Source organism: Pteropus medius, unplaced genomic scaffold (genome assembly GCF_902729225.1).
Source record: "Pteropus medius unplaced genomic scaffold, Ma_sr-lr_union100, whole genome shotgun sequence".
NCBI classification, from domain to species: Eukaryota; Metazoa; Chordata; class Mammalia; order Chiroptera; family Pteropodidae; genus Pteropus; species Pteropus medius.
In genome coordinates this window covers 3,070,790-3,089,697 of record NW_024340699.1, presented here as the reverse complement: position 1 = coordinate 3,089,697, position 18,908 = coordinate 3,070,790, and the positions used below count along the sequence as shown (strand labels likewise).

Below are 18,908 nucleotides of genomic sequence, written 5' to 3'. Positions count from 1 at the left end.
CTTCAGCCTGAATTCTTATTACAAGAGCACATTAGGATTCAGTTCTTGGATTTCTTCCTAATCTGCATTTACTTCTTTAGCATACTTCATAAAGTTTCATGGCTTTAAATATCATCAATATGTTGATGGCACCTAAATATTTATCTTCGATCTGGACTTCTCTCCCAAACTGAACTCCTTATCTTCTTGCCAAAACCTATAATGCGTGAGCCCTTCCAGTCTCAGGTAATGTCAACTCCATCCTTCCATTTGCTCAGGGCAGAAATCTTAGGGTATAATTGTACACTCTTTTTTTCACTTCCTATATGAAATATTGTTAGCTGGAACTTCAAAATATTTCTAAAATTCTACCACTTCTCACCGCCTCTTTTGCTTCCACCATGCTGTAAGGTACCATTATCTCTTACTTAAATTACTAAGTGTCTTCTCATGGGTTTTTCCTCTTCACACTTTACCAACCCCCATATGGATCATTCTCAACATAGAAGCTAGAATAATTCTCTTAATACAGGCACCAGATCTTGATATTTATTTGTTCAAAGCCCTCACTTAAAGTAGAAATTAAATTCCAAACAATAACCTACATGGTTTCATGTTATATGCCCCCCTTCTCCAGTGCCTCTCTGATGTCACCTGCTGTTATTCTTCTTGCCCATTCTGTTCCAGCCACTCTGGATATCTCATTGTCCATCCAGTACCCAATAATCATTCCAGCTTTGGGCCTTTGCACCATTTGTTCTCTCTACCTGAAATGCTCTTCTACAGTTAGGCTCATGGCTTTAAGATTGAAGCGAAACACCAATCTTCCTTTGCCTCCATCTGATCCTATTTGTGTGTATGTATTTGGCTTTAAACTCTGTTTAAAATTTAAAATCTGATTGTAAAATTTATTTACCTTATCTTTGCTCCTTTTATTTGTCAAAACTATGTATCCATCACTGTGCCTTGATATGTTAGTGAAATTTGAGGATGACAACAAAATAAGGAATAAAAACTAAGGTAGTATGTCAGCAGGTTAATAACAGAAGTCTGTTTTCAAGTAAGACATTTTTGTGATATAAATAAGACATTTTATAAAAGTATCATTACTGCATAAAGCATGAACCAGGAGGACCTATCCCTTTACTATGTGAATACTAAATAAACTTCCACACACTCTCACGCATGTTACAAAATGGCAAAGCTCCTGTCTAAATAAAGAAGCATCAGGATGGCTTCCTAGCATCAGAATATTTATATATTTTGAAGTGGCTTAAGTTCAATACTTTTTTTTTTTTAAGTCAGTTACTAATCTGTTAGATTTTGAGCTACATACCTGCTAAGGATATTTTTGGTTTATTTTGAACATGCACAGATGAGACCAATGTTTCCTATTATATAGATGGTAATTAACAGGGTTTACTTATTTATTCAAAAACATTTATTTAGCACCTATTAGGTGCCAAGCACTATCCTAGATGTTTTATATACCACACTGAACAAAATAGACACATTCCTGCATTCCTGCCCTATAGGAATGTAGATTTAGGACAGACAGACAGTAGAATGAACAAAGAGAGAAGCTCATCCCTGAATGATCAACTGTAGGGAAAATTAAACGAGGTATTAATGTAGAGAAGAACTATTGTGGGGAATCTGGGTGATAGCTCAGTGTAAGATGGGCCTCCACTGAAGCTGAAACATGAATGAGGAAGAAGAGACATCCATGTGGAGATCTGCATAGAGGAGTGCAAGGCAAGTGCTAGGGCCTCGGGACAGGAGTGACCTTCTTGTGTTTAAAGAGCAAAGACAAGCCAGTATAGTTTGGCTAAAAGATGTATGTAGTAGGCAGGCTCAGAGTCAGATTATGTAAAGAGGTTTGTTTGTTTTATTTATAAGGTAAAATGAGAAGCTATTGCAAGATTTTGAGCAGAACGACATGGTCAGCATTATTCTTTTAAAGCTCACTACATAACTGTAGATTATAGAGAATTAATAGTGGAAGCTGGGAAACCAGTTAGGCAGCTATACCAGCTTTGCATGTTCTGTGGGCTTTACTATGATAGTCAAGATATTAGTAGGAGAGAGAGAATTAGATGAATGTATTTTGAAGGTAAAGCCCACAGAACATGCTAGAGTTTTATTTCAGACCTATGAAAGTGACAGATTTGCAGATATATGCCTCAGGCCAAAGAAGAGATTTGTTAGCTCAGATAGAGACTCCAAGATTACAGAGTCCCATAGTCCTCAAGATACCCCACATCTAAGAAAATATAAAGATGTATATGTCCTAGAACAGTCTCGAATATTTTAAGGAATTTTTCAAACTCTAGGAGAGAGTTTCTCTCTGTGCGTGAAAGTGTGATCGTACATCAGGACCCACTGGTACATCTTTCACTGTACCTACACAGTTAGCCTACACAGTTAGATTCTCTGTAGGTGGGGCCCAGGGACAGGCATTTTTTACAGGTCGTGGAGGTAGTTTGTTGGCTCACTAAAGTTTGAGGACACTGCTGAGGTGAATCACTTTAAGTCCTAGGGCTATCATATTAAATACCAATTTGCTATGTTGGTAATATTAGACCTCTGTTTTTTCCTTCTTATCATAGAAATCATTTGTACTATAAAACCATAGTTCTATAAAGATAATGCGGTTTGGAGAAAACTGCCCTTGAATTTGAAAATCAATTGAGTTTTGTTCCAGTCAGAAAATTGCCCTATTATCTACAATTGCATAATCCTTAGGGACTAAGGAAATAAGTTTTAGTACTTTGGATTTTAGAAGTTTATCTATATCTATATCTATATCTATATCTATATCTATATCTATATATAAAATCTCTGAATAGTTTGCTTTATTGTCAGATATTGAAAATTATCCAAGTTCTGTATAGAAAAGCTACTAATAAAAAAGTCGATTTGGATTGGTAGGATCAGCATAAGGCCCCATGGACATTGGACTTATCTGCTATCAAATCAAAGATATTGCCTTAGTTATTAGACATTCAGACAACTTGTCTTCAACAAGATGAGTTGCAAATATTCAAAGTGCGGATGCTAGGGCTATAACTCAGGAGGCTGGCAACAGCTTGCACAAATCACTAAAACACCCCCATTGTCTTGAAAATTATGTTTGCTTTTGGTACTTAACTGGTTTGAAATCACTGACTTAATTATCTTTAGGACAAAAGCAAAGTCTTTGTGTCTGTTAATAACCAGTGAGGGAAAGATGGGGCTTCCACATTTTCCAGCCAAATTGGTTTTACCCAATTTGGGAAAGAAAAGTAATGGCAGAGGTGACCAGCAGATTGTAGGTATGAAATGTACTTTTTATGTCATTTTTAGGATGTAAACTCATGGATATACTCTTTTTTCTTTTTTTTTTTTCAGCACAATGTTGTTTCTGGTGTTAGTACTTGAATTTGAATTAATTCAGATGGGGTTGGGGGCATACTCTCCAGTCCACCACTATCCTCAGGACTTATATACCACCCAATATGTTTGGTACCTGAAGCATTTGAGAATCTTTGACCTTGTTTGACTGCCAAACGTTTTAACCCATCATAGTACAACTGTTTTCTAATTTGAACTGCACCCAAAAGTTGCATTTCAAAGCTTAAATTTTAAACTGTGTAAAATTTAAAAATAAAAATAAAAACTTTGCTTTAACTATAGATATCAATAATCAGAATAATAATACCCAGTAATCATAAAGGCAGTGTACTGATTGCTTTGCAAGCATTTTCTCTAGTTCTTAGAACATGGAAAATACAGGTGGCGTTATTCGCGTTTTTAAAGCAGTTAGGCTTTGGAGGCATAGTGAGAAGTAAGCAGTATTTGAATGAAAACCCATCTCCCTTTGTTCTGCTAGACCAGGCAGTTCCAAGATAATAGATTTATTAGTTATTTAATTAGTTATTTATTGCTGTATAACAAATTACCCTAAAGTTTAGCAATTTAAAACAGCAGATATTAATTACCTCATAAATTCTGAGAGTCAAGAATCAGGAGTGGCTTAGCTAGGTGACTCTGCTCAGGATTTCTTATGAGGTTGTGGTCAAGCTGTTGGTCTGGCTATGATCTCATCTGAAGGAGAGAGAGAGAGGAAGTGCTCACTGAGAAGGCTCTGTCTTTTTATAAGCTAATCTCAGGATGACATCCCATCATTTGTGCTAATCTCAGGATGACATCCCAGAACACATGTATTCTGTGTCCTGGAAATGCATCGCTAAGTCAAGCACATGCTCTAAGGGAATTAAGCTACGCCATTTGTGGGCATGCATGTCAAAGAACATGTGGACATACCACATGTCCTGCATTTTATCTTTGATGTCAACATTTTTAAAAATTCTAGTTAAGGAATTTTTTTTTCTCAACCCAAGAATATAATCAATATTTTAGAAAAGAACAGATTTGCATAACATTGGTCAAGGCTTTGGCTTTAGGCATTACTTGAATCGTTTTCTACATAATCTTTTTTTTAAAAGATGGAAATGATTTATTCCGTGTTAGAAGCTCCAAATGTTAACGCCCTGGCCTGCCCTAATGAAGTCACCTTCAGAGTCTTGTATATGTGAACTACTTTGCATAAGAATTTAGAGTCCAAACAAAGAGTGTTGGTAGTTCACTTTATTCAATACTTTCACTAGGTCGATAGTCTGATATAGACAGACAGTAGCTTCAATTGTATACAAATGCATTAGTTCACCTTTTTTAAATACATAAGTTCTGCTTTACCAAAGAACTAAATGATATGCATTTAATTTGGGGCCTATCATGAGAAAGCACAGTTCTTTGGAAAAGACAATAGTGCAGGAAAAATAGAAGGCAGTGGAGAAAGAGGAAGACGAAACATGAGATGGATTGACTCCATAACAAAGCCACAGGCATAAGTCTTCAGGAGCTGAGCAGGGCCGTTGAGGACAGGACATTGTGGACATCACTCGTTCATAGGGTCGCCAGAGCCAGGAGTCAGAGCTGACTCAGCACCACATAACACACAAAGGTCCCCAGCTATTCAAAAGTAGATTATTTTTTATTTCTAACAGAGACACAGATTGCTAGTTTTTAATAATTCTAAATTATTTAAATTAAAATGAATTATTTAGAGTTTTTCTTAAATAAAAGAATTTCAAATTAGAAATACTCTAAAACAGTGCTTCTCACAGTATGATCTAGAGATCCCTGGGAGGTCCCTGGGAGGTTCCAAAAGAGCCAAGGGGAAGTTGCCAAGCCTCCAGCAGCCCAAGCTGAAAACAGGCTCTGTTGCTTCTTTAATTGAAATAAATGACAAGGGCTACTCAGATTCAAAGTGTGGGGAAATACCCTACCTATTATAGGGAGGAGCTGCAGTCACATTACAAAAGGGCACGGATACAGTGAGGAGAATAATTACAGACATATTTCTGTAATATTACAAAATAATTCAAAAATATGGCTTTTAATAATAGTATAAGGTGGTAGATATAGGGACTGAGGAATTGAACTCAAGTGTTAAAGAGGATTTAGTTCAAATCCCATTTCTGACATTTGGGCAGGTCACTTATCCTCTTTAAATTGTAGTTCTTTCATCTGTAAAATGGGAATAATAACAGTTTCTACCTCAAAGGGATTAAATGAGATGATGCTTGTGAAGCACTTGGCTTCACACAGGAAACACTTTAAAAATGTTAGCTAGTGGCTATTTTAAAAATCCCTTGCATTAGATCAGCTCAATAGATTCTTCTTTACTCCCCCAAACAAAATAGCAATGCCGTGTTTAACTATGATGTATGTCTATATGAGCTGCTTTCATGCCATAGCCTCCAAGGCCTCCCTCCTACTGTTCACATAAGCCCTCTCACCAAACATAGTTCTGGTACATTTCGGTGCTAATTATCTGATATTTTCCACCTTTCCACTCCAAACTATGATTACAGATTTGAAGAATGCATGCTGTTTGTTTGTTTGTTTGTTTGTTTTAGATTTTTAATTTTTATTTATTTTTTAAGTTTATTGGGGTAGCATTGGTTAATACAATTATATAATTTTCAGGTATACATTATAATTTGACATCTATATATTCTATTGTGTGATTACCACCCAGAGTCCAGTTTCCTTCAGCTACCATATATTTGATCCCCTTTACCCACTTCAGCCTCCCTCAATTCTCCAGTATTTGACCCCCTTTACCCTATATTACCTCTTCCCTCCTCCCCCACCCCCTACCCTCTGGTAGCCACTAGTCCATTGTCCATGTCCCTGTGTCTCTGTTTGTCCTGTTCATTTGTTGCTTTTAGGTTTATATCTCACATATAAGTGATATCATGTGATTTTCAACTATTTCTGTCTGGCATATTTCACTTATCTTGGGGCTCATCCATGTTGTCGCAAATGGCAGTATTTCATCTCTTCTTATGGCTGAGTAATATTCCATTGTATTTATGTGCCACAACTTCTTTATCCAATCATCTATCGTAGAACACTTTGGTTGATTCCATGTCCTGGCTACTGTAAGTAGTGCATGGTCTCTGTTTAAATAAGAGCTCAAAATTGAGTAAAGTAAGTCTTCAGCGTCACTGATAGGTTTTGCAACTGTAAGCATAATGTCATATCATAGGCTAATTGATAGAAACAGGAATTAAGTTCCTGTGGCATGTCATAGACATTATAACAAAACAACATGGAATGATGTTATTCATTATTTGAGAACCTGCTATATAGGAGATAGATTCCATACCAGATAATTTAAATTGAACTATTGAATGCTAATGAGGATATTATGCAAGCACGGAGGAAAGGGATTCATATCTGGAGTTTAAGAGCAATACGAAACTTTTTTTATTAGTCAAGATACATAGGAACAGTCTATATCACAGGCCAGCCACACTTTTAGACCAAAGATTCCTCTGCAAGAGCATCCTGCCAACATCCTTAAATATGTGAGTCCTCAGCTGACGCCCCATCACAATGAAAATGTGTGAAAGAATGGGTTAAGATGAAGAGGCTCAGACCACTTCCAGCATCAGTAAGCTGCACCTTCACTTCCTCTGCTTCCTCTTCCTAGAAAGCTGATGGGTTAGTGTAATGTTTGGTGGCATTTTATTTTACAGCTGTCCATATCTCCTGAGCTATCCAGTTGGCCTTATTAATTTAACATCTCTTATCACTGTTCAGTTAACAAACTTCCATGTGAACATATCCCCTTGGCACTGCCTTTTTTGTTGTTTGTTTAATGACTGCGGTTGATGCATGGGAATTCCATACCCCAAGACATGGGTAATGCTGAGTTTACAATCCTACCACCTAGCAATTCAGCAAATGGTGTCTGCTCATCACTATGCTCTTAATAGGAGGATCTGGTGAACCATTAAGTGAAGGGTTAGCATAATGACAGTTCAATTCAACAAGCTTGCACAAGTGCCACCCTTAGTTAAGACCTATGTTAAGGAGGAGAAGGGCTATAGACAAGTGTCAGACTTGGTTCTTTATCCTCTAGAGTAGTCTAGTGGCTGAGACCAACACATCCACAAATCCTCACATGCAAAACAGGTTGTGAGAACTATATCAGTAGAGAGTCAAGTAAAGTGCTGTGGAAACATCAGGAAGGAAAGAGACAGGGATCTCAACTGGGGGAAATGAGGCAGTGTCTTGGGAAAGGTGAACATTGAGATGGGTCCTTAAGGCCTGCAGAAATTTAATGAGAGGGAATAATATTTCAAGTAACAGAAGTAACTCAAACCAAGGTCAAAGGATTCCTGAGGAGTGTAGGCAGAAGATGGGAGTTTGGAAGAGAAAGAGTTGTAAAAAGATGAAGCTGCAAAGGTAGGTGGCAATGATGGGGTTTTAAAGGCCTTACCAAAGAATTTGCATTTAATTCGGAACTTATTGGGAAAGACATCAAGAAGTTCTCCACAATTTTGTTTTTCATTTTGTTTTTTGTTTGGGTTTTCTTTTTGGAATAGAAATAACATCATCAACCTGTTTTTAAATAGTAATAATAGCATGTGTAGCGTATATTAGAAGAAAGGGGAAAACCTAAAAGATTGTTGACTACTCTATTGAAGTATATAAATAAAAGAAGCAGAGATCTAATGCTAGAGTGGAATAATCTTAATCCTAATTAGGCTAAATAGTCGTATAAAACTTGCATGAATACAAATTTGCAGAAAGCCATTAGACATAGCCCCTGTTCTCTATCTTTTGCTAGTACTGCCTTACTGGTGATTATAAGTCATAGGTTTATTTATAAAGAAAACCAGAACCCTGGATAGAGATAGCCTCAGAAACATTGCCTCTTGTCCCTTGTATGAGAGGCAGAAGTGGTAGAAGATATTTTAATTTCTGAGCTTATAAAACTTCAGTTCAGAAGAAATATTGTTCATCTCTGGGTCAGGCTACATACCAAACATTCCTTACCTGACACCCATGCCAAAGAGTGTTGACTTTTACTCTGTAAAAATCTCTAAATTATTTGCTATCGCAAGAATGGTTCATAGGCAAACAGCATTCACACAACCTGAGAGTTTATCAGAACTGCAGGATCTCACGCTCTACATACCTAATTAGAGTTTGCATTTTAACACGATTTCCAGGTTACTTCTATACACATTAGATTTGAGAAGTGCCAGCCTATCCTTCTAGGCAGAAGTTATCTGCCTCTTCTATATTACTTTAGGACATAAGGCCCATGCACATGGAAAAAGCAGCATTGAGTAGAGGGGAGGATTCCCAATAATCTAACTGAGTCTAAGTTTTGTGATTCTAAATAGAAACTATAAGGAGTTTAAGGCATTCTGACACATGAGGGCTCGGTAAATGGCAGCTGTGATTATTGTTGTTGTGGCTATTTTTATTTATTACTATTATTTTTAGTTGGTTTCTCTTACTTGGCCACTAGATTAATTGCTTCAGCCCTCCAGACATAAGAAAGGATGCTTAAGAAACATATCATATAGTTAAACATGTACATAATCACCAGGTCATCTTGCTCCCATACAGAGACAATAAATACTAAAGTTTGCACTTAAATGTAAAATAAAAGAAGTGATTTTTAAAGCACAAAATTTGACATTTTACTTGATTGTGATTGATTTCCTATTCTCTTATATATAAGATTTGAATTTGAAGATGATAATAATGCAAAAAATAGGTTATCTTGGATGTGGGATGAGCACTGAGCTATCACTTGATGACGTCCTTACTAAGAAGCCACTAAGTCATCAAGTCTGACCTGTCCTAGGCCAATTATTTTGAGCCACTCAAGGTCTAGAAATGATTTGACAGAAAAAAAAAAATGTATCTAGCAGTCCATCTAAAGAGCAGAGTGAAGAATATGAAGCAGTTAAGGAGTCAGAGCAACCACTCAGTTTCTTTGGAACATTTTCATTGCTGAATTTAAAGAGTTGTGGCTGACAAGTGTGTGTCTCTCCCTCAAAAACAATCTAACTTAAATTCATGTAGACTGTACTCAGTCTTGCCCCTTTGCACAACATACAGGCCTCTGCATGGGGTGGGGTCCCTTGTGATTGTGGACTGATAGACTGACCTCTAATGTGATCGCTGAGTGAGTCATGAGAAGAATGCTTGCCTTCTTCCTGCACATTTCAGTGCTGATTTCCTGAAATGTTTGTCTGCCTTACTCCATTAAAAGGCAATTTTATCCTGGTTGTTTGCAAATGCTTTTCTTCTCTCTTGGAAACTTTTTTTTTTTTTAGGGGAAAAAAAATGTTTAATCTGCTAAAGAAGCAAGATATGTTTCTGAGGAACAGTGAGCATTCTCAAGGGCTTACTTGGCTTTTCAGGGAACATAACCAAAGCACCCTAAAATGTATGAATAACTATTATTTTATGGAATACATCTGGGTGGGCATTTTTTATGTCCTAAAAAAAGTATGTCTGGTCAAATAGGTTTGGGAAATTCCAGGGCTAAGTAAAATTAAATAGATTGTTTATTGCAGGATTTTTAAAACTTTACTGTGTTAAATGTTTTTGACTGCAAGAAGAGGCCAGAATGTGCAGTGACTCCCAAATATATGGACTGTAGAACCCTTTTTCATGAATCATATTGCAGGATTGGTGTTTCTCAGAACATAAATTAAATTTTAGTAGTAGGTACTCAAAAATTGATAATAACCACATATATTTTTTAAATACTAATAGGGCAGTAACATGCTAATTTTTTTTTTTTTTTTTTTTTTACAGTAAGGTGTTCAAAACCTTCTTAAAGTGCTGTGATAGACATATAAAGGTCAGGTAATTTGAGGTAATATAGTTCTTAAAAAATTGAAACCATCCATGACTAGTGTGAATTATCCCAGTTACACTATCCCGTAATTTTCAGTGTTCACCAATTGCCTGAGAATTAACAGGTTATAGCAACTACTATGTTTCTATTGCTATGTTAGATACAATGGAAGATAGATACAGATAATTACCCTAGAATATTCAACAGTTCATTTGAGGAACTAAATAACAAGAAAACAGTAAGTCACTTTAATTTCCCACTTTAAAAATAAATGATATTGTTGATAATTCATTTCTTCTGAATGTTCTCATCAGCCACCATTTTAATTTTTTGGTACAGGTTCATATTTTTATACAGTAAAGTCCTTCTAAAATGAAATATTTATTTACTAGATAACAAAATGAACATGTAGACTGACATTAAGTGAGAAAAAACTTTTTAAAACACTATGTTATATAATATCACAATTGTTAGAACATGTTCAGTTATTATGTTTTATGTTTTTAAAATGGCATTTTTACTCCTTAGATCTCCTATAGTACATGTCTTTACCAGCATTTGAAAGTGAGCATATCTATCATTCATGTCTTATATAGGTTTATAAATTTACATGTTTATCTTTCCTGATCAGAGGCTTGTAACATTTTATACAGTTTTAATTCCTCTAGGTAAATTCCAATAAATTTGTATTTTGGTTTATTCGTAGGCCATCTGAATTTATCTGGGTTATCTTTTTAATGGTAACAATACAAGTTAATGACTTAGTTTCTAGAATCCCATGAATAAAATATAAAAGATATATTTAGTTTATAAGACATTAATGAGGAGCTTCAGTGCATTTCCTCCTTCTGATATCTTTTAAAAGAAATCTAATTATTTTTCACTCATCACGAAAGCTGTAAAAGTCAGGTCATACAGATTTGCATATGTTTTATTTTATTTTTTAATCACTTTGAAAGACTGCTAAATATTTCTTTAAAGAAGATTCAAAGAAAAAGAAAACAAGAAAACTAGGTCTGTTTTCAGCTGATCCTACACAGTATATTGAGCTGGCTTTTGAGCTTGACCACGCTGGCACTGTCATGGGTTGTTGGTCTTTCATCTTCAGAAATCGATGATGCAGGAGCATACATTTTCTTTCCATTTGCAACATTCTATACTTGGTTAACCCAAACTGAAGTCAAGAAGATTTGGGTTTTTAAGACCAGCACTAGCTAGGAAGTATATACAATGCATTGCTCCATTGTGTCAGATTCCAAAACCTTCAACATCAAAAATAACCTTCAAATGTTTTATTATCAATTTCCAAACACTTTGGAGTATTCTATAAATGTTGTTGAATAGCTAAGTTTCTCATTTTCCAAGTTCTTCTATGTGTTCATGAAATAGCAACAAAGTAGCATATAATTGAACCTAAGGTTTTTATTCCTTTAAAAGAATCCTTATTTAAAAAGGTGTTAGCTAACCTTTTTAAGCATTTACCAGGTACTGTTGAAAATATTTTACATTTTTTGGTACAGGTTTTGGTACAGGTAATTTTTTCTGTAGAACAACTCTGTGAAGTAGTTATCATCATCATCATCATCATCATCATCATCATCATCATCATAGTCCCAATTTATAGATGAGAAAATGAAGAGGAGAGAGAGAGAGTAGATAACTTGCCCAATTATTGCATAAGGAGAACTATATAATGAAAAATGTTTGAATTGATCTTAAAGACTGTTATCATTCTGTGACTTTTATTCACTCGGAAAATATTTATTTAGTGCTAACTATGTGCCAGGTACTGTGATTGGAACAAGAGACAGGTATAAACATGATGAATACCTTTGCAATGCCAAGCATCTGGATAAACAACCATTGCCCAAACCCACATACATTAAATAATTATTTTAGTCAACAATATATCCCCAAGTGCCTGTTCTCTGCCCAGGTATTGTCCAGCAAGCACTTTGTCAGATATCTGGCATTTTGACAAAAATCCGTGTTTCATAATAATATTTCTGCCTATTAAAGAACTATTAGGCATATACTGTAAACTGTATTGAAATGCCATAGCTCTTCCCCTGTCTCTGCCTGCAGAGAGCTTCTGTTGTAAGATTTGTAGCGATGGACAAAGAAGGTAAATCCTGAAGCAAGGAAGCTGGAATATCAGAAGCTCGCTCTTCACTTGTTGAGATTTAATCTTCTATTGGAGGTGGTGAGAGTTAAGTTTTCTCTCATCATCTTCTTTTGAAGATGGCAGCATTTGACAAATGCTTTTCTAAAAAAACTATTGCCTGTTTGTTTTAGAAACACCTTTATTCATGTTTATATACCACAAAATCAATTTTACTATGCAATTCTAACTATCTAGGTTGATTCTAGGAGAAAATTGCTTTCCCTTTGTTATTTTAAACTATTTTATCAAAGCTGGGATTGTCATTGGCTCTAAACAATTATATAACCGAGAAACATGTACAAATAACAACTAAGAAATAGGATTATATTTGAGATGGAGTCCTAGCCTGTGAGGGTTCTCAGGGCCACATTGGGAAAATTGCAATCATAGGAAAAGAGCAGTTATCTTTGGGACAGACACCTCAGTTCAAGGATTAGGTAAAGAATATAATGAGGTAGATCAGTGGGGTGTGAGAAGCTCTTTTCTGAGAATCTGCTTACTATGCCATTTACTTAATACCTAGACTTTCCTATAAAATTAAAGTGTTACGTGCAGAAGGACATTATCTAAAAAACAAAGGGCTCTAAATGAGATCATGCTACTAAAAATATTGGTGGTTTATAATATGTTAAAACTCTACAATTTTGATTACAATATAATTATGATATTTGCAACTAAACAACCCTTTTTAAAATCATTAGCTATTATCCCAAAAGCCTGTAGTTGCAAAACCAGAAGTTCAAGTCTCAATGACTCTTCCAAAATACTATATTTCTGCATCCGATAAAAATGGTTGCTCCTATAAATGAAGAGGACTGCAGATTTCTAGAAAAGTTAAGACATTGTCTGAACTCTGCTTTGGTTATGTAAATTCTTAGGTTGAGGTCATTGTAGTTCTTTGAAAAATAATTTGTTTTCACTTTTTTTGGAGATTCTGCTCTTTGGAGGCAAAGTGGTTTACTGAAAATCATAAGAGCTAAGATAAGGGTCAAAGGATTGACATTCAGTTTCTCAGAGTTGCACTAACTAGTTGCATGTTGAAAAGTAAAGAACTGAAGTAGTATTTATAATTTGTTTTGTTGCTTTTGAAATTGAGTAGTATCTGTCCTGACTGTCTTCTATGCTTTTAAAAATTCAATTGTCCGGATGCAAAAGTTCTTTGAAAAGATAAATGGGATATACAAAGGCAATGTATGCTTTTGGTGGAGTGGGGGAGGGCTTTGGATGAGTTAGCTTATATATTAATATTCACTGAATTTCATTGCATGCTTCTCTGTGTAGCACTGTTTACAATATAATGTATACTTATCCATTACCATTATATGTGTGCTTACTAATTAGAATACATGTGCTTTACTCTGTCCCATGGATTGAATGTATCATTATAACAGAGAACATGTCTTTATTATACAGATTCCTATCCCCAGCAACTGTGCACTGATGAGCATAGTAGGTGCTCAGTAAATAATTGTCAAATGAAGGAAAGCATAAGTTCTAACTGTACTGTGCATTTATAGTGTACACTATACATTTGTATTTACTCCTTAAAACTATAGGAATTAATGTTGTTTTGAAGTTTTGGGAGGGGGTTGGAATTTAGATATGGTGCAAAATCAAATTTGAAGATTCTATCTACAAGTATTAAAAATTGATGACTCACTTCTTCGTAATTACTTCTGACTTGAAACCCAAATATATTGTTTGATAGCATTCAGTGCTGTAGTGATAATGTAAATGATTTTTCTCTTGTCTTTCTTAGACTGCCATCCAGGGTTATGTGGTAATACGGTAATATTTGAGAGAATGACATTCCTAATCAGATAAACTTAGGTTCAAGACTTGACTTCCCTGATGAGATTATTGTGAGGATTAAATGTGACAATATAATTGAGGTTCTTAGCATGGTACCTTATATATAATAGCCTTTAGCTGTAGCTAGTATCGTTTACATAGTTTATCTTCTAAACCTTATTCTTTGTTTTGTTTTGTTTGTTTGCTTTGTGTTTTGTGTATCTGTATGTGTGTGTGTATGTTTCCTTTTACAGATGGATATACAACTGATGACATTGAGTTTTACTGGCGTGGCGATGATAACGCAGTAACAGGAGTGACAAAGATTGAACTTCCACAGTTCTCTATCGTAGATTACAAACTTATCACCAAGAAGGTTGTTTTTTCCACAGGTTTGTATCAGAGAAGAAGGCTAAACGAGTCTCCATCATCTTTTGTAAAAAGGGTTCACTTAGTTCAGTATTGGGTCCCAGGGAAAGATGGTGACTCTAGAAGATGTAGATCTGCTGAAATCCTTCAGTTCTCCACTGCTCCTTTGCAACCCATTCAGTTATTTTCCAGAAGGCACCCCCAGCAAAGCTGAGAGGATTAGCTCTGTGTTTCTCATTTGCCAGGGAAAGGAATAACTGTGTAAACGGGATACAGAAAGAGAAATCAAGACCTAGGTCAGAAATGTTCCCCCAACTTTATTTATCTCACAGAATTGATCATAATGCTTTCAGAGATACTGGGGATAGCCAAGTCACAGTTCACTCAAGTCTGATCGCAATGAAATTTTCTAAAGAGAATAGGGTAGGAGAATTTCACATTTCTTTCAAAGGATGAGAATTTCTTTATGTTACCTACTATTACCTCCTGTTTGGGAGCTAGATACCCTTTCAGAGATGGGATTAATCTTGATGGCTTCACCATCCTTACTCTTCCAGCATTGAGGTTTTAGGTTGTCTAGGTTTCATCAGCACAAATTTTTAACGACAACAACAAAAAGCCCAGGAAAGTAATAATTTGCTACATACTCATTAAGGGAAAAATAATAGGCCCACAGGCATATCCATCTTTATGTTTTTCTTATTGAAATGAATTCTTCACACAGAAATAGCTAGTACTGTAACTATAGGTTTTGAATTGTTCCTCTGCTAAGGATTTAGGCATTTTCTGTCCTTGAAAACTACTTTAGGCAACAGTTGTATGACTTAGTAAGGATATAGTATAGCCTCTAGCTTTTAAAAAAGAACAATAATAACAAAATGTTCTGAATTGTGAGGTCTTCTGAATGCCTGAGACTATAGAAATGAGTTCCTACTTAAAATACCATTACTTTCATTTTAAGACACTTGGTTTAGCCCAAGAGGGCTAGATAAGGCTTTCTTTCAATTAGTTAGAATACCATGCCCCCAAATGCACACGATTTATCAAGGTAAATCGTTTATGTTCTAAGGCTGTGTTCTAGAAGTTACATAGCTCATCTAAAGTGTAAATCCCCAGATCACCACAGTCAAAGGACCCAGCTTCAGTAATGCGATCCTTTAGTAATGTGTCCCACAAATTCTACTCAGGAACAGTGATTCTCTACCTTTGGTCGCTACATTACCTGAAGTGTAGCCCTTGATTCCAGACTTAAGATCATCCTGGGCCTTTGTGAAGAGATACCTTTTACTATCACTAGAGTGTACAACCTTACTCTTATACGCTCCCCGCCCCTGCCAAAAAAACCCTTATCGATGGACTTGTGGGAGTGGGGCGGGGGGAGGCAGACAAAGGGATTGTCCCAAATTGTCTTTTCATTACAATTGTAGAGAATGAGTATCTTTGACTATACAAGGCTGAGCAGAGAAAACCAAGAATTCTTTTAATTACTGATTAAGAGATGTATTCAGCACTCTCCTGCTAATTAAATACCCAGTGTTCTCAGACTTCTTTTGCAGGCAAAAGTGCTCTTCATCAGGAGGTAAAATTGAATTTAGGAATATATGCAAACTGTTTATGAGCCTTTAAAGGAAAGTATCCTACAAGTATTAATTGATAAATGATAATGTTCTAAAATTGCCTTTCTAGGTTCCTATCCCAGGTTGTCTCTCAGCTTTAAGCTGAAGAGAAACATCGGTTACTTTATCCTGCAAACGTACATGCCTTCCATCCTGATCACTATCCTCTCCTGGGTCTCCTTCTGGATCAATTATGATGCTTCAGCTGCAAGAGTGGCATTAGGTAGGCCGTTTTCTAACTGCTTATGGAATTTGACTGTGTGTGTGTGTGTGTGTGTGTGTGTGTGTGTGTGTCCACAGATGCTCTCTCCTTACCCTGGAATTTGTGATGCGTGACAAGACCAGACTGCACATGTTACAAGTTGTTGACTCTGAGACTTTGGGTGATCTGATTCAGCATTAAATCAATTAAACACATATTAAAGCTCTTTCATGTCAAAATTAGTTAACTATATAGCTGTTGGTAATGAAATTAGTCTCATCAGTGTGATATTTTTATTGAAGCATAGTTCATGTAATATTGCTTGATAATTATTAAATTTGTTTCTGTGCTTCCTTACTTAGGAAGAGCTCCCTTCCACCTTTTTTTTTAAGAAAAAAAAAAAAAACAAGGAAATGTAGTATGTAACTAATAGCTAAGCTGAAAGAATTCTAAAATCTTATTAACACTTTGGAATAGCCTTGCAGAGAACAAGAGAAAACCAAGTAAAAATGTTGAAAAACCATCTGTGTCATCACTTATCTTATGCTTGATTTTTTTTGTTGTTGTTATAACACCAGAGGAAGAGAATAAATTATATTTCATGAACATTTTTATATTGTATTACTCGTTATGACCTTTTATACAATCTTTATTATTTTGAATACTAATAATCTCTTTAAAGTGTTGAATTAACTCTTCTACCATGAGATCTCAATTTAATCAATACTTCCTTGGAGAAGTCATTTATTTATTCATTCAGCACATATTTGTTGAACACCTACTATGTGCCATGCCAACTATACTAGACACTGGAGATAAAGCAATGCCCTTTTAAAAGTTATGTTCTACCAGTAAAAGATAGGCGATACATTGAATAGCCATGCAAATTATATGACATGGGAAGCGTATAGAGGGAAATAAGAAAAGTAAGTGGGGAAGATTATGCCAGGGATGCAGTTTGGAACAATCAGGGTAGGACTTATTCAGAAATTGTAAATGGAACAAAGACTTGAAGAGGTCAAAAAGCCACACGGATATCCAGATGAGAATATTCCAGACCATGAGGTAGAAACATGCCAGCCATGTCATTGAAGTGACCAGTGAGGCAATTGCAGAGAGAGTCCAAGGGTAAAGATAATGTGGGCGAGAGCAGACAAAAAGATTATAAAGTGCTTTGGGGGCCATTATAAAGGCTTCACTTTTATTCTGAGTGAAATTAGAGAGGCACTGAGCAAAGAAATAACACGATTTGGTTTCAGTTTTTAAGGGATCACTTTGGCTGCTGTGTTAAGCTTAGATTGGGTGGCTCAAGAATGGAAGGGAGACACAGTGACCTCCTGGACTAAGTCAAGCCCCCGTGATTTAATCTCTTATAATGCTATAGAATTCCCCTTTGTAGACTGACCACAATCATAATTTATATTTATTTGGTCCATGATATCACTTTTCCTCATGGTACTGAAAAATTCATTGGAGAAAGGTCCGTATCTAATTCTGCTTCCATTATATCTGTAGTGTCTCACACAGTGAATGGTATTCAGTAAATATTTGCTGAATAAAGGAGTGAATGAAATTTGTAAATATCATATTATTCCCAAGGGAAAATCTTATCTATTTTATATCTATTACAGAAATAATAATTTATTTACTTTTTAAAAGAAATTAATTTTTTTATGTAAACAGTTTATTACTAGGTCAATAATACCTTAAAATGAGATTTAGATAAATAGTAAAATTAGCATTGTCAGTTTTATGGTTCCGTGTCATACAGAATAATCTGTAGCTGATAAAATAAAGAGAAAAATGAAATTGGAAAATGTTTTTAAGATATTATTATGAAAAAGATATGAGAACTATAAGACACCTAGGTCTAAAATAATATCAGTGTTTTTCTGTCCATGCTCAGAATCAGATGCTCAAATTTATTTTTTCTATAGCTATTTTATGAACATCTGTAAAGCAAGACAAAAATTATGATGCTATTGTAAAGATAAAATTAAATCAGAAAACGTATGTTCAGAAAAAACCCATAGCAATGAAACTTAATTTCTGGGCCATGTTGTTAGGGTAGCATTGAAAGACACAGGTTTCTGAGTCAGAGAGGTCCCAGTTCAGGGTCAACTGCACAACTTTCCATCTTTGTGATGTTGACCTCTGAGCTCTGTCTATTTTCACAAAGCTGGACCTTATCATGTTCAGGACTCTGGACCTCCAGTGCTTTTTCCAGTGTATCTCTGTCTACATCCCATCAATTATACCTTTCAGGGAAACTACTCCCCACTGTTAGAGACGCTTACTCAGTCAGATGAATAATTATAGTTATAAATGCCATCACCTTGTATGGCATTTCCCATAAGCATTCCTGTAATACTTCTGTATTATTTATCTGGGTATTACATGCCTAGGTACCCAGTCTAGAAACATAAGGGCTAGATTCCTGCTTCTCTGTTATCCCCCACCTCCAGTTTCCAAATTTTTTACTCATTTGTCCATATTACCTTTATAATGCATTCACTGACTGTAGTACTATTGTGATTATTTTAAATTATTTTCCTTCCATCA

The 18,908-nt window shown here is 35.5% G+C and overlaps 1 protein-coding gene across 2 annotated transcripts in view; it reads left to right on the top strand.

Moving 5' to 3' along the window:
* The window catches only part of GABRB2 (gamma-aminobutyric acid type A receptor subunit beta2), a 208,477-nt gene that overhangs the window by 153,020 nt on the left and 36,549 nt on the right, over positions 1–18,908 (top strand). For both annotated transcript variants that reach the window (XM_039877236.1, XM_039877230.1), the window contains exons 7-8: positions 14,414–14,551; positions 16,215–16,367. In XM_039877236.1, coding sequence (XP_039733170.1) covers positions 14,414–14,551; positions 16,215–16,367 — 291 coding nt within the window. The remainder of the gene's footprint in view (positions 1–14,413; positions 14,552–16,214; positions 16,368–18,908) is intronic.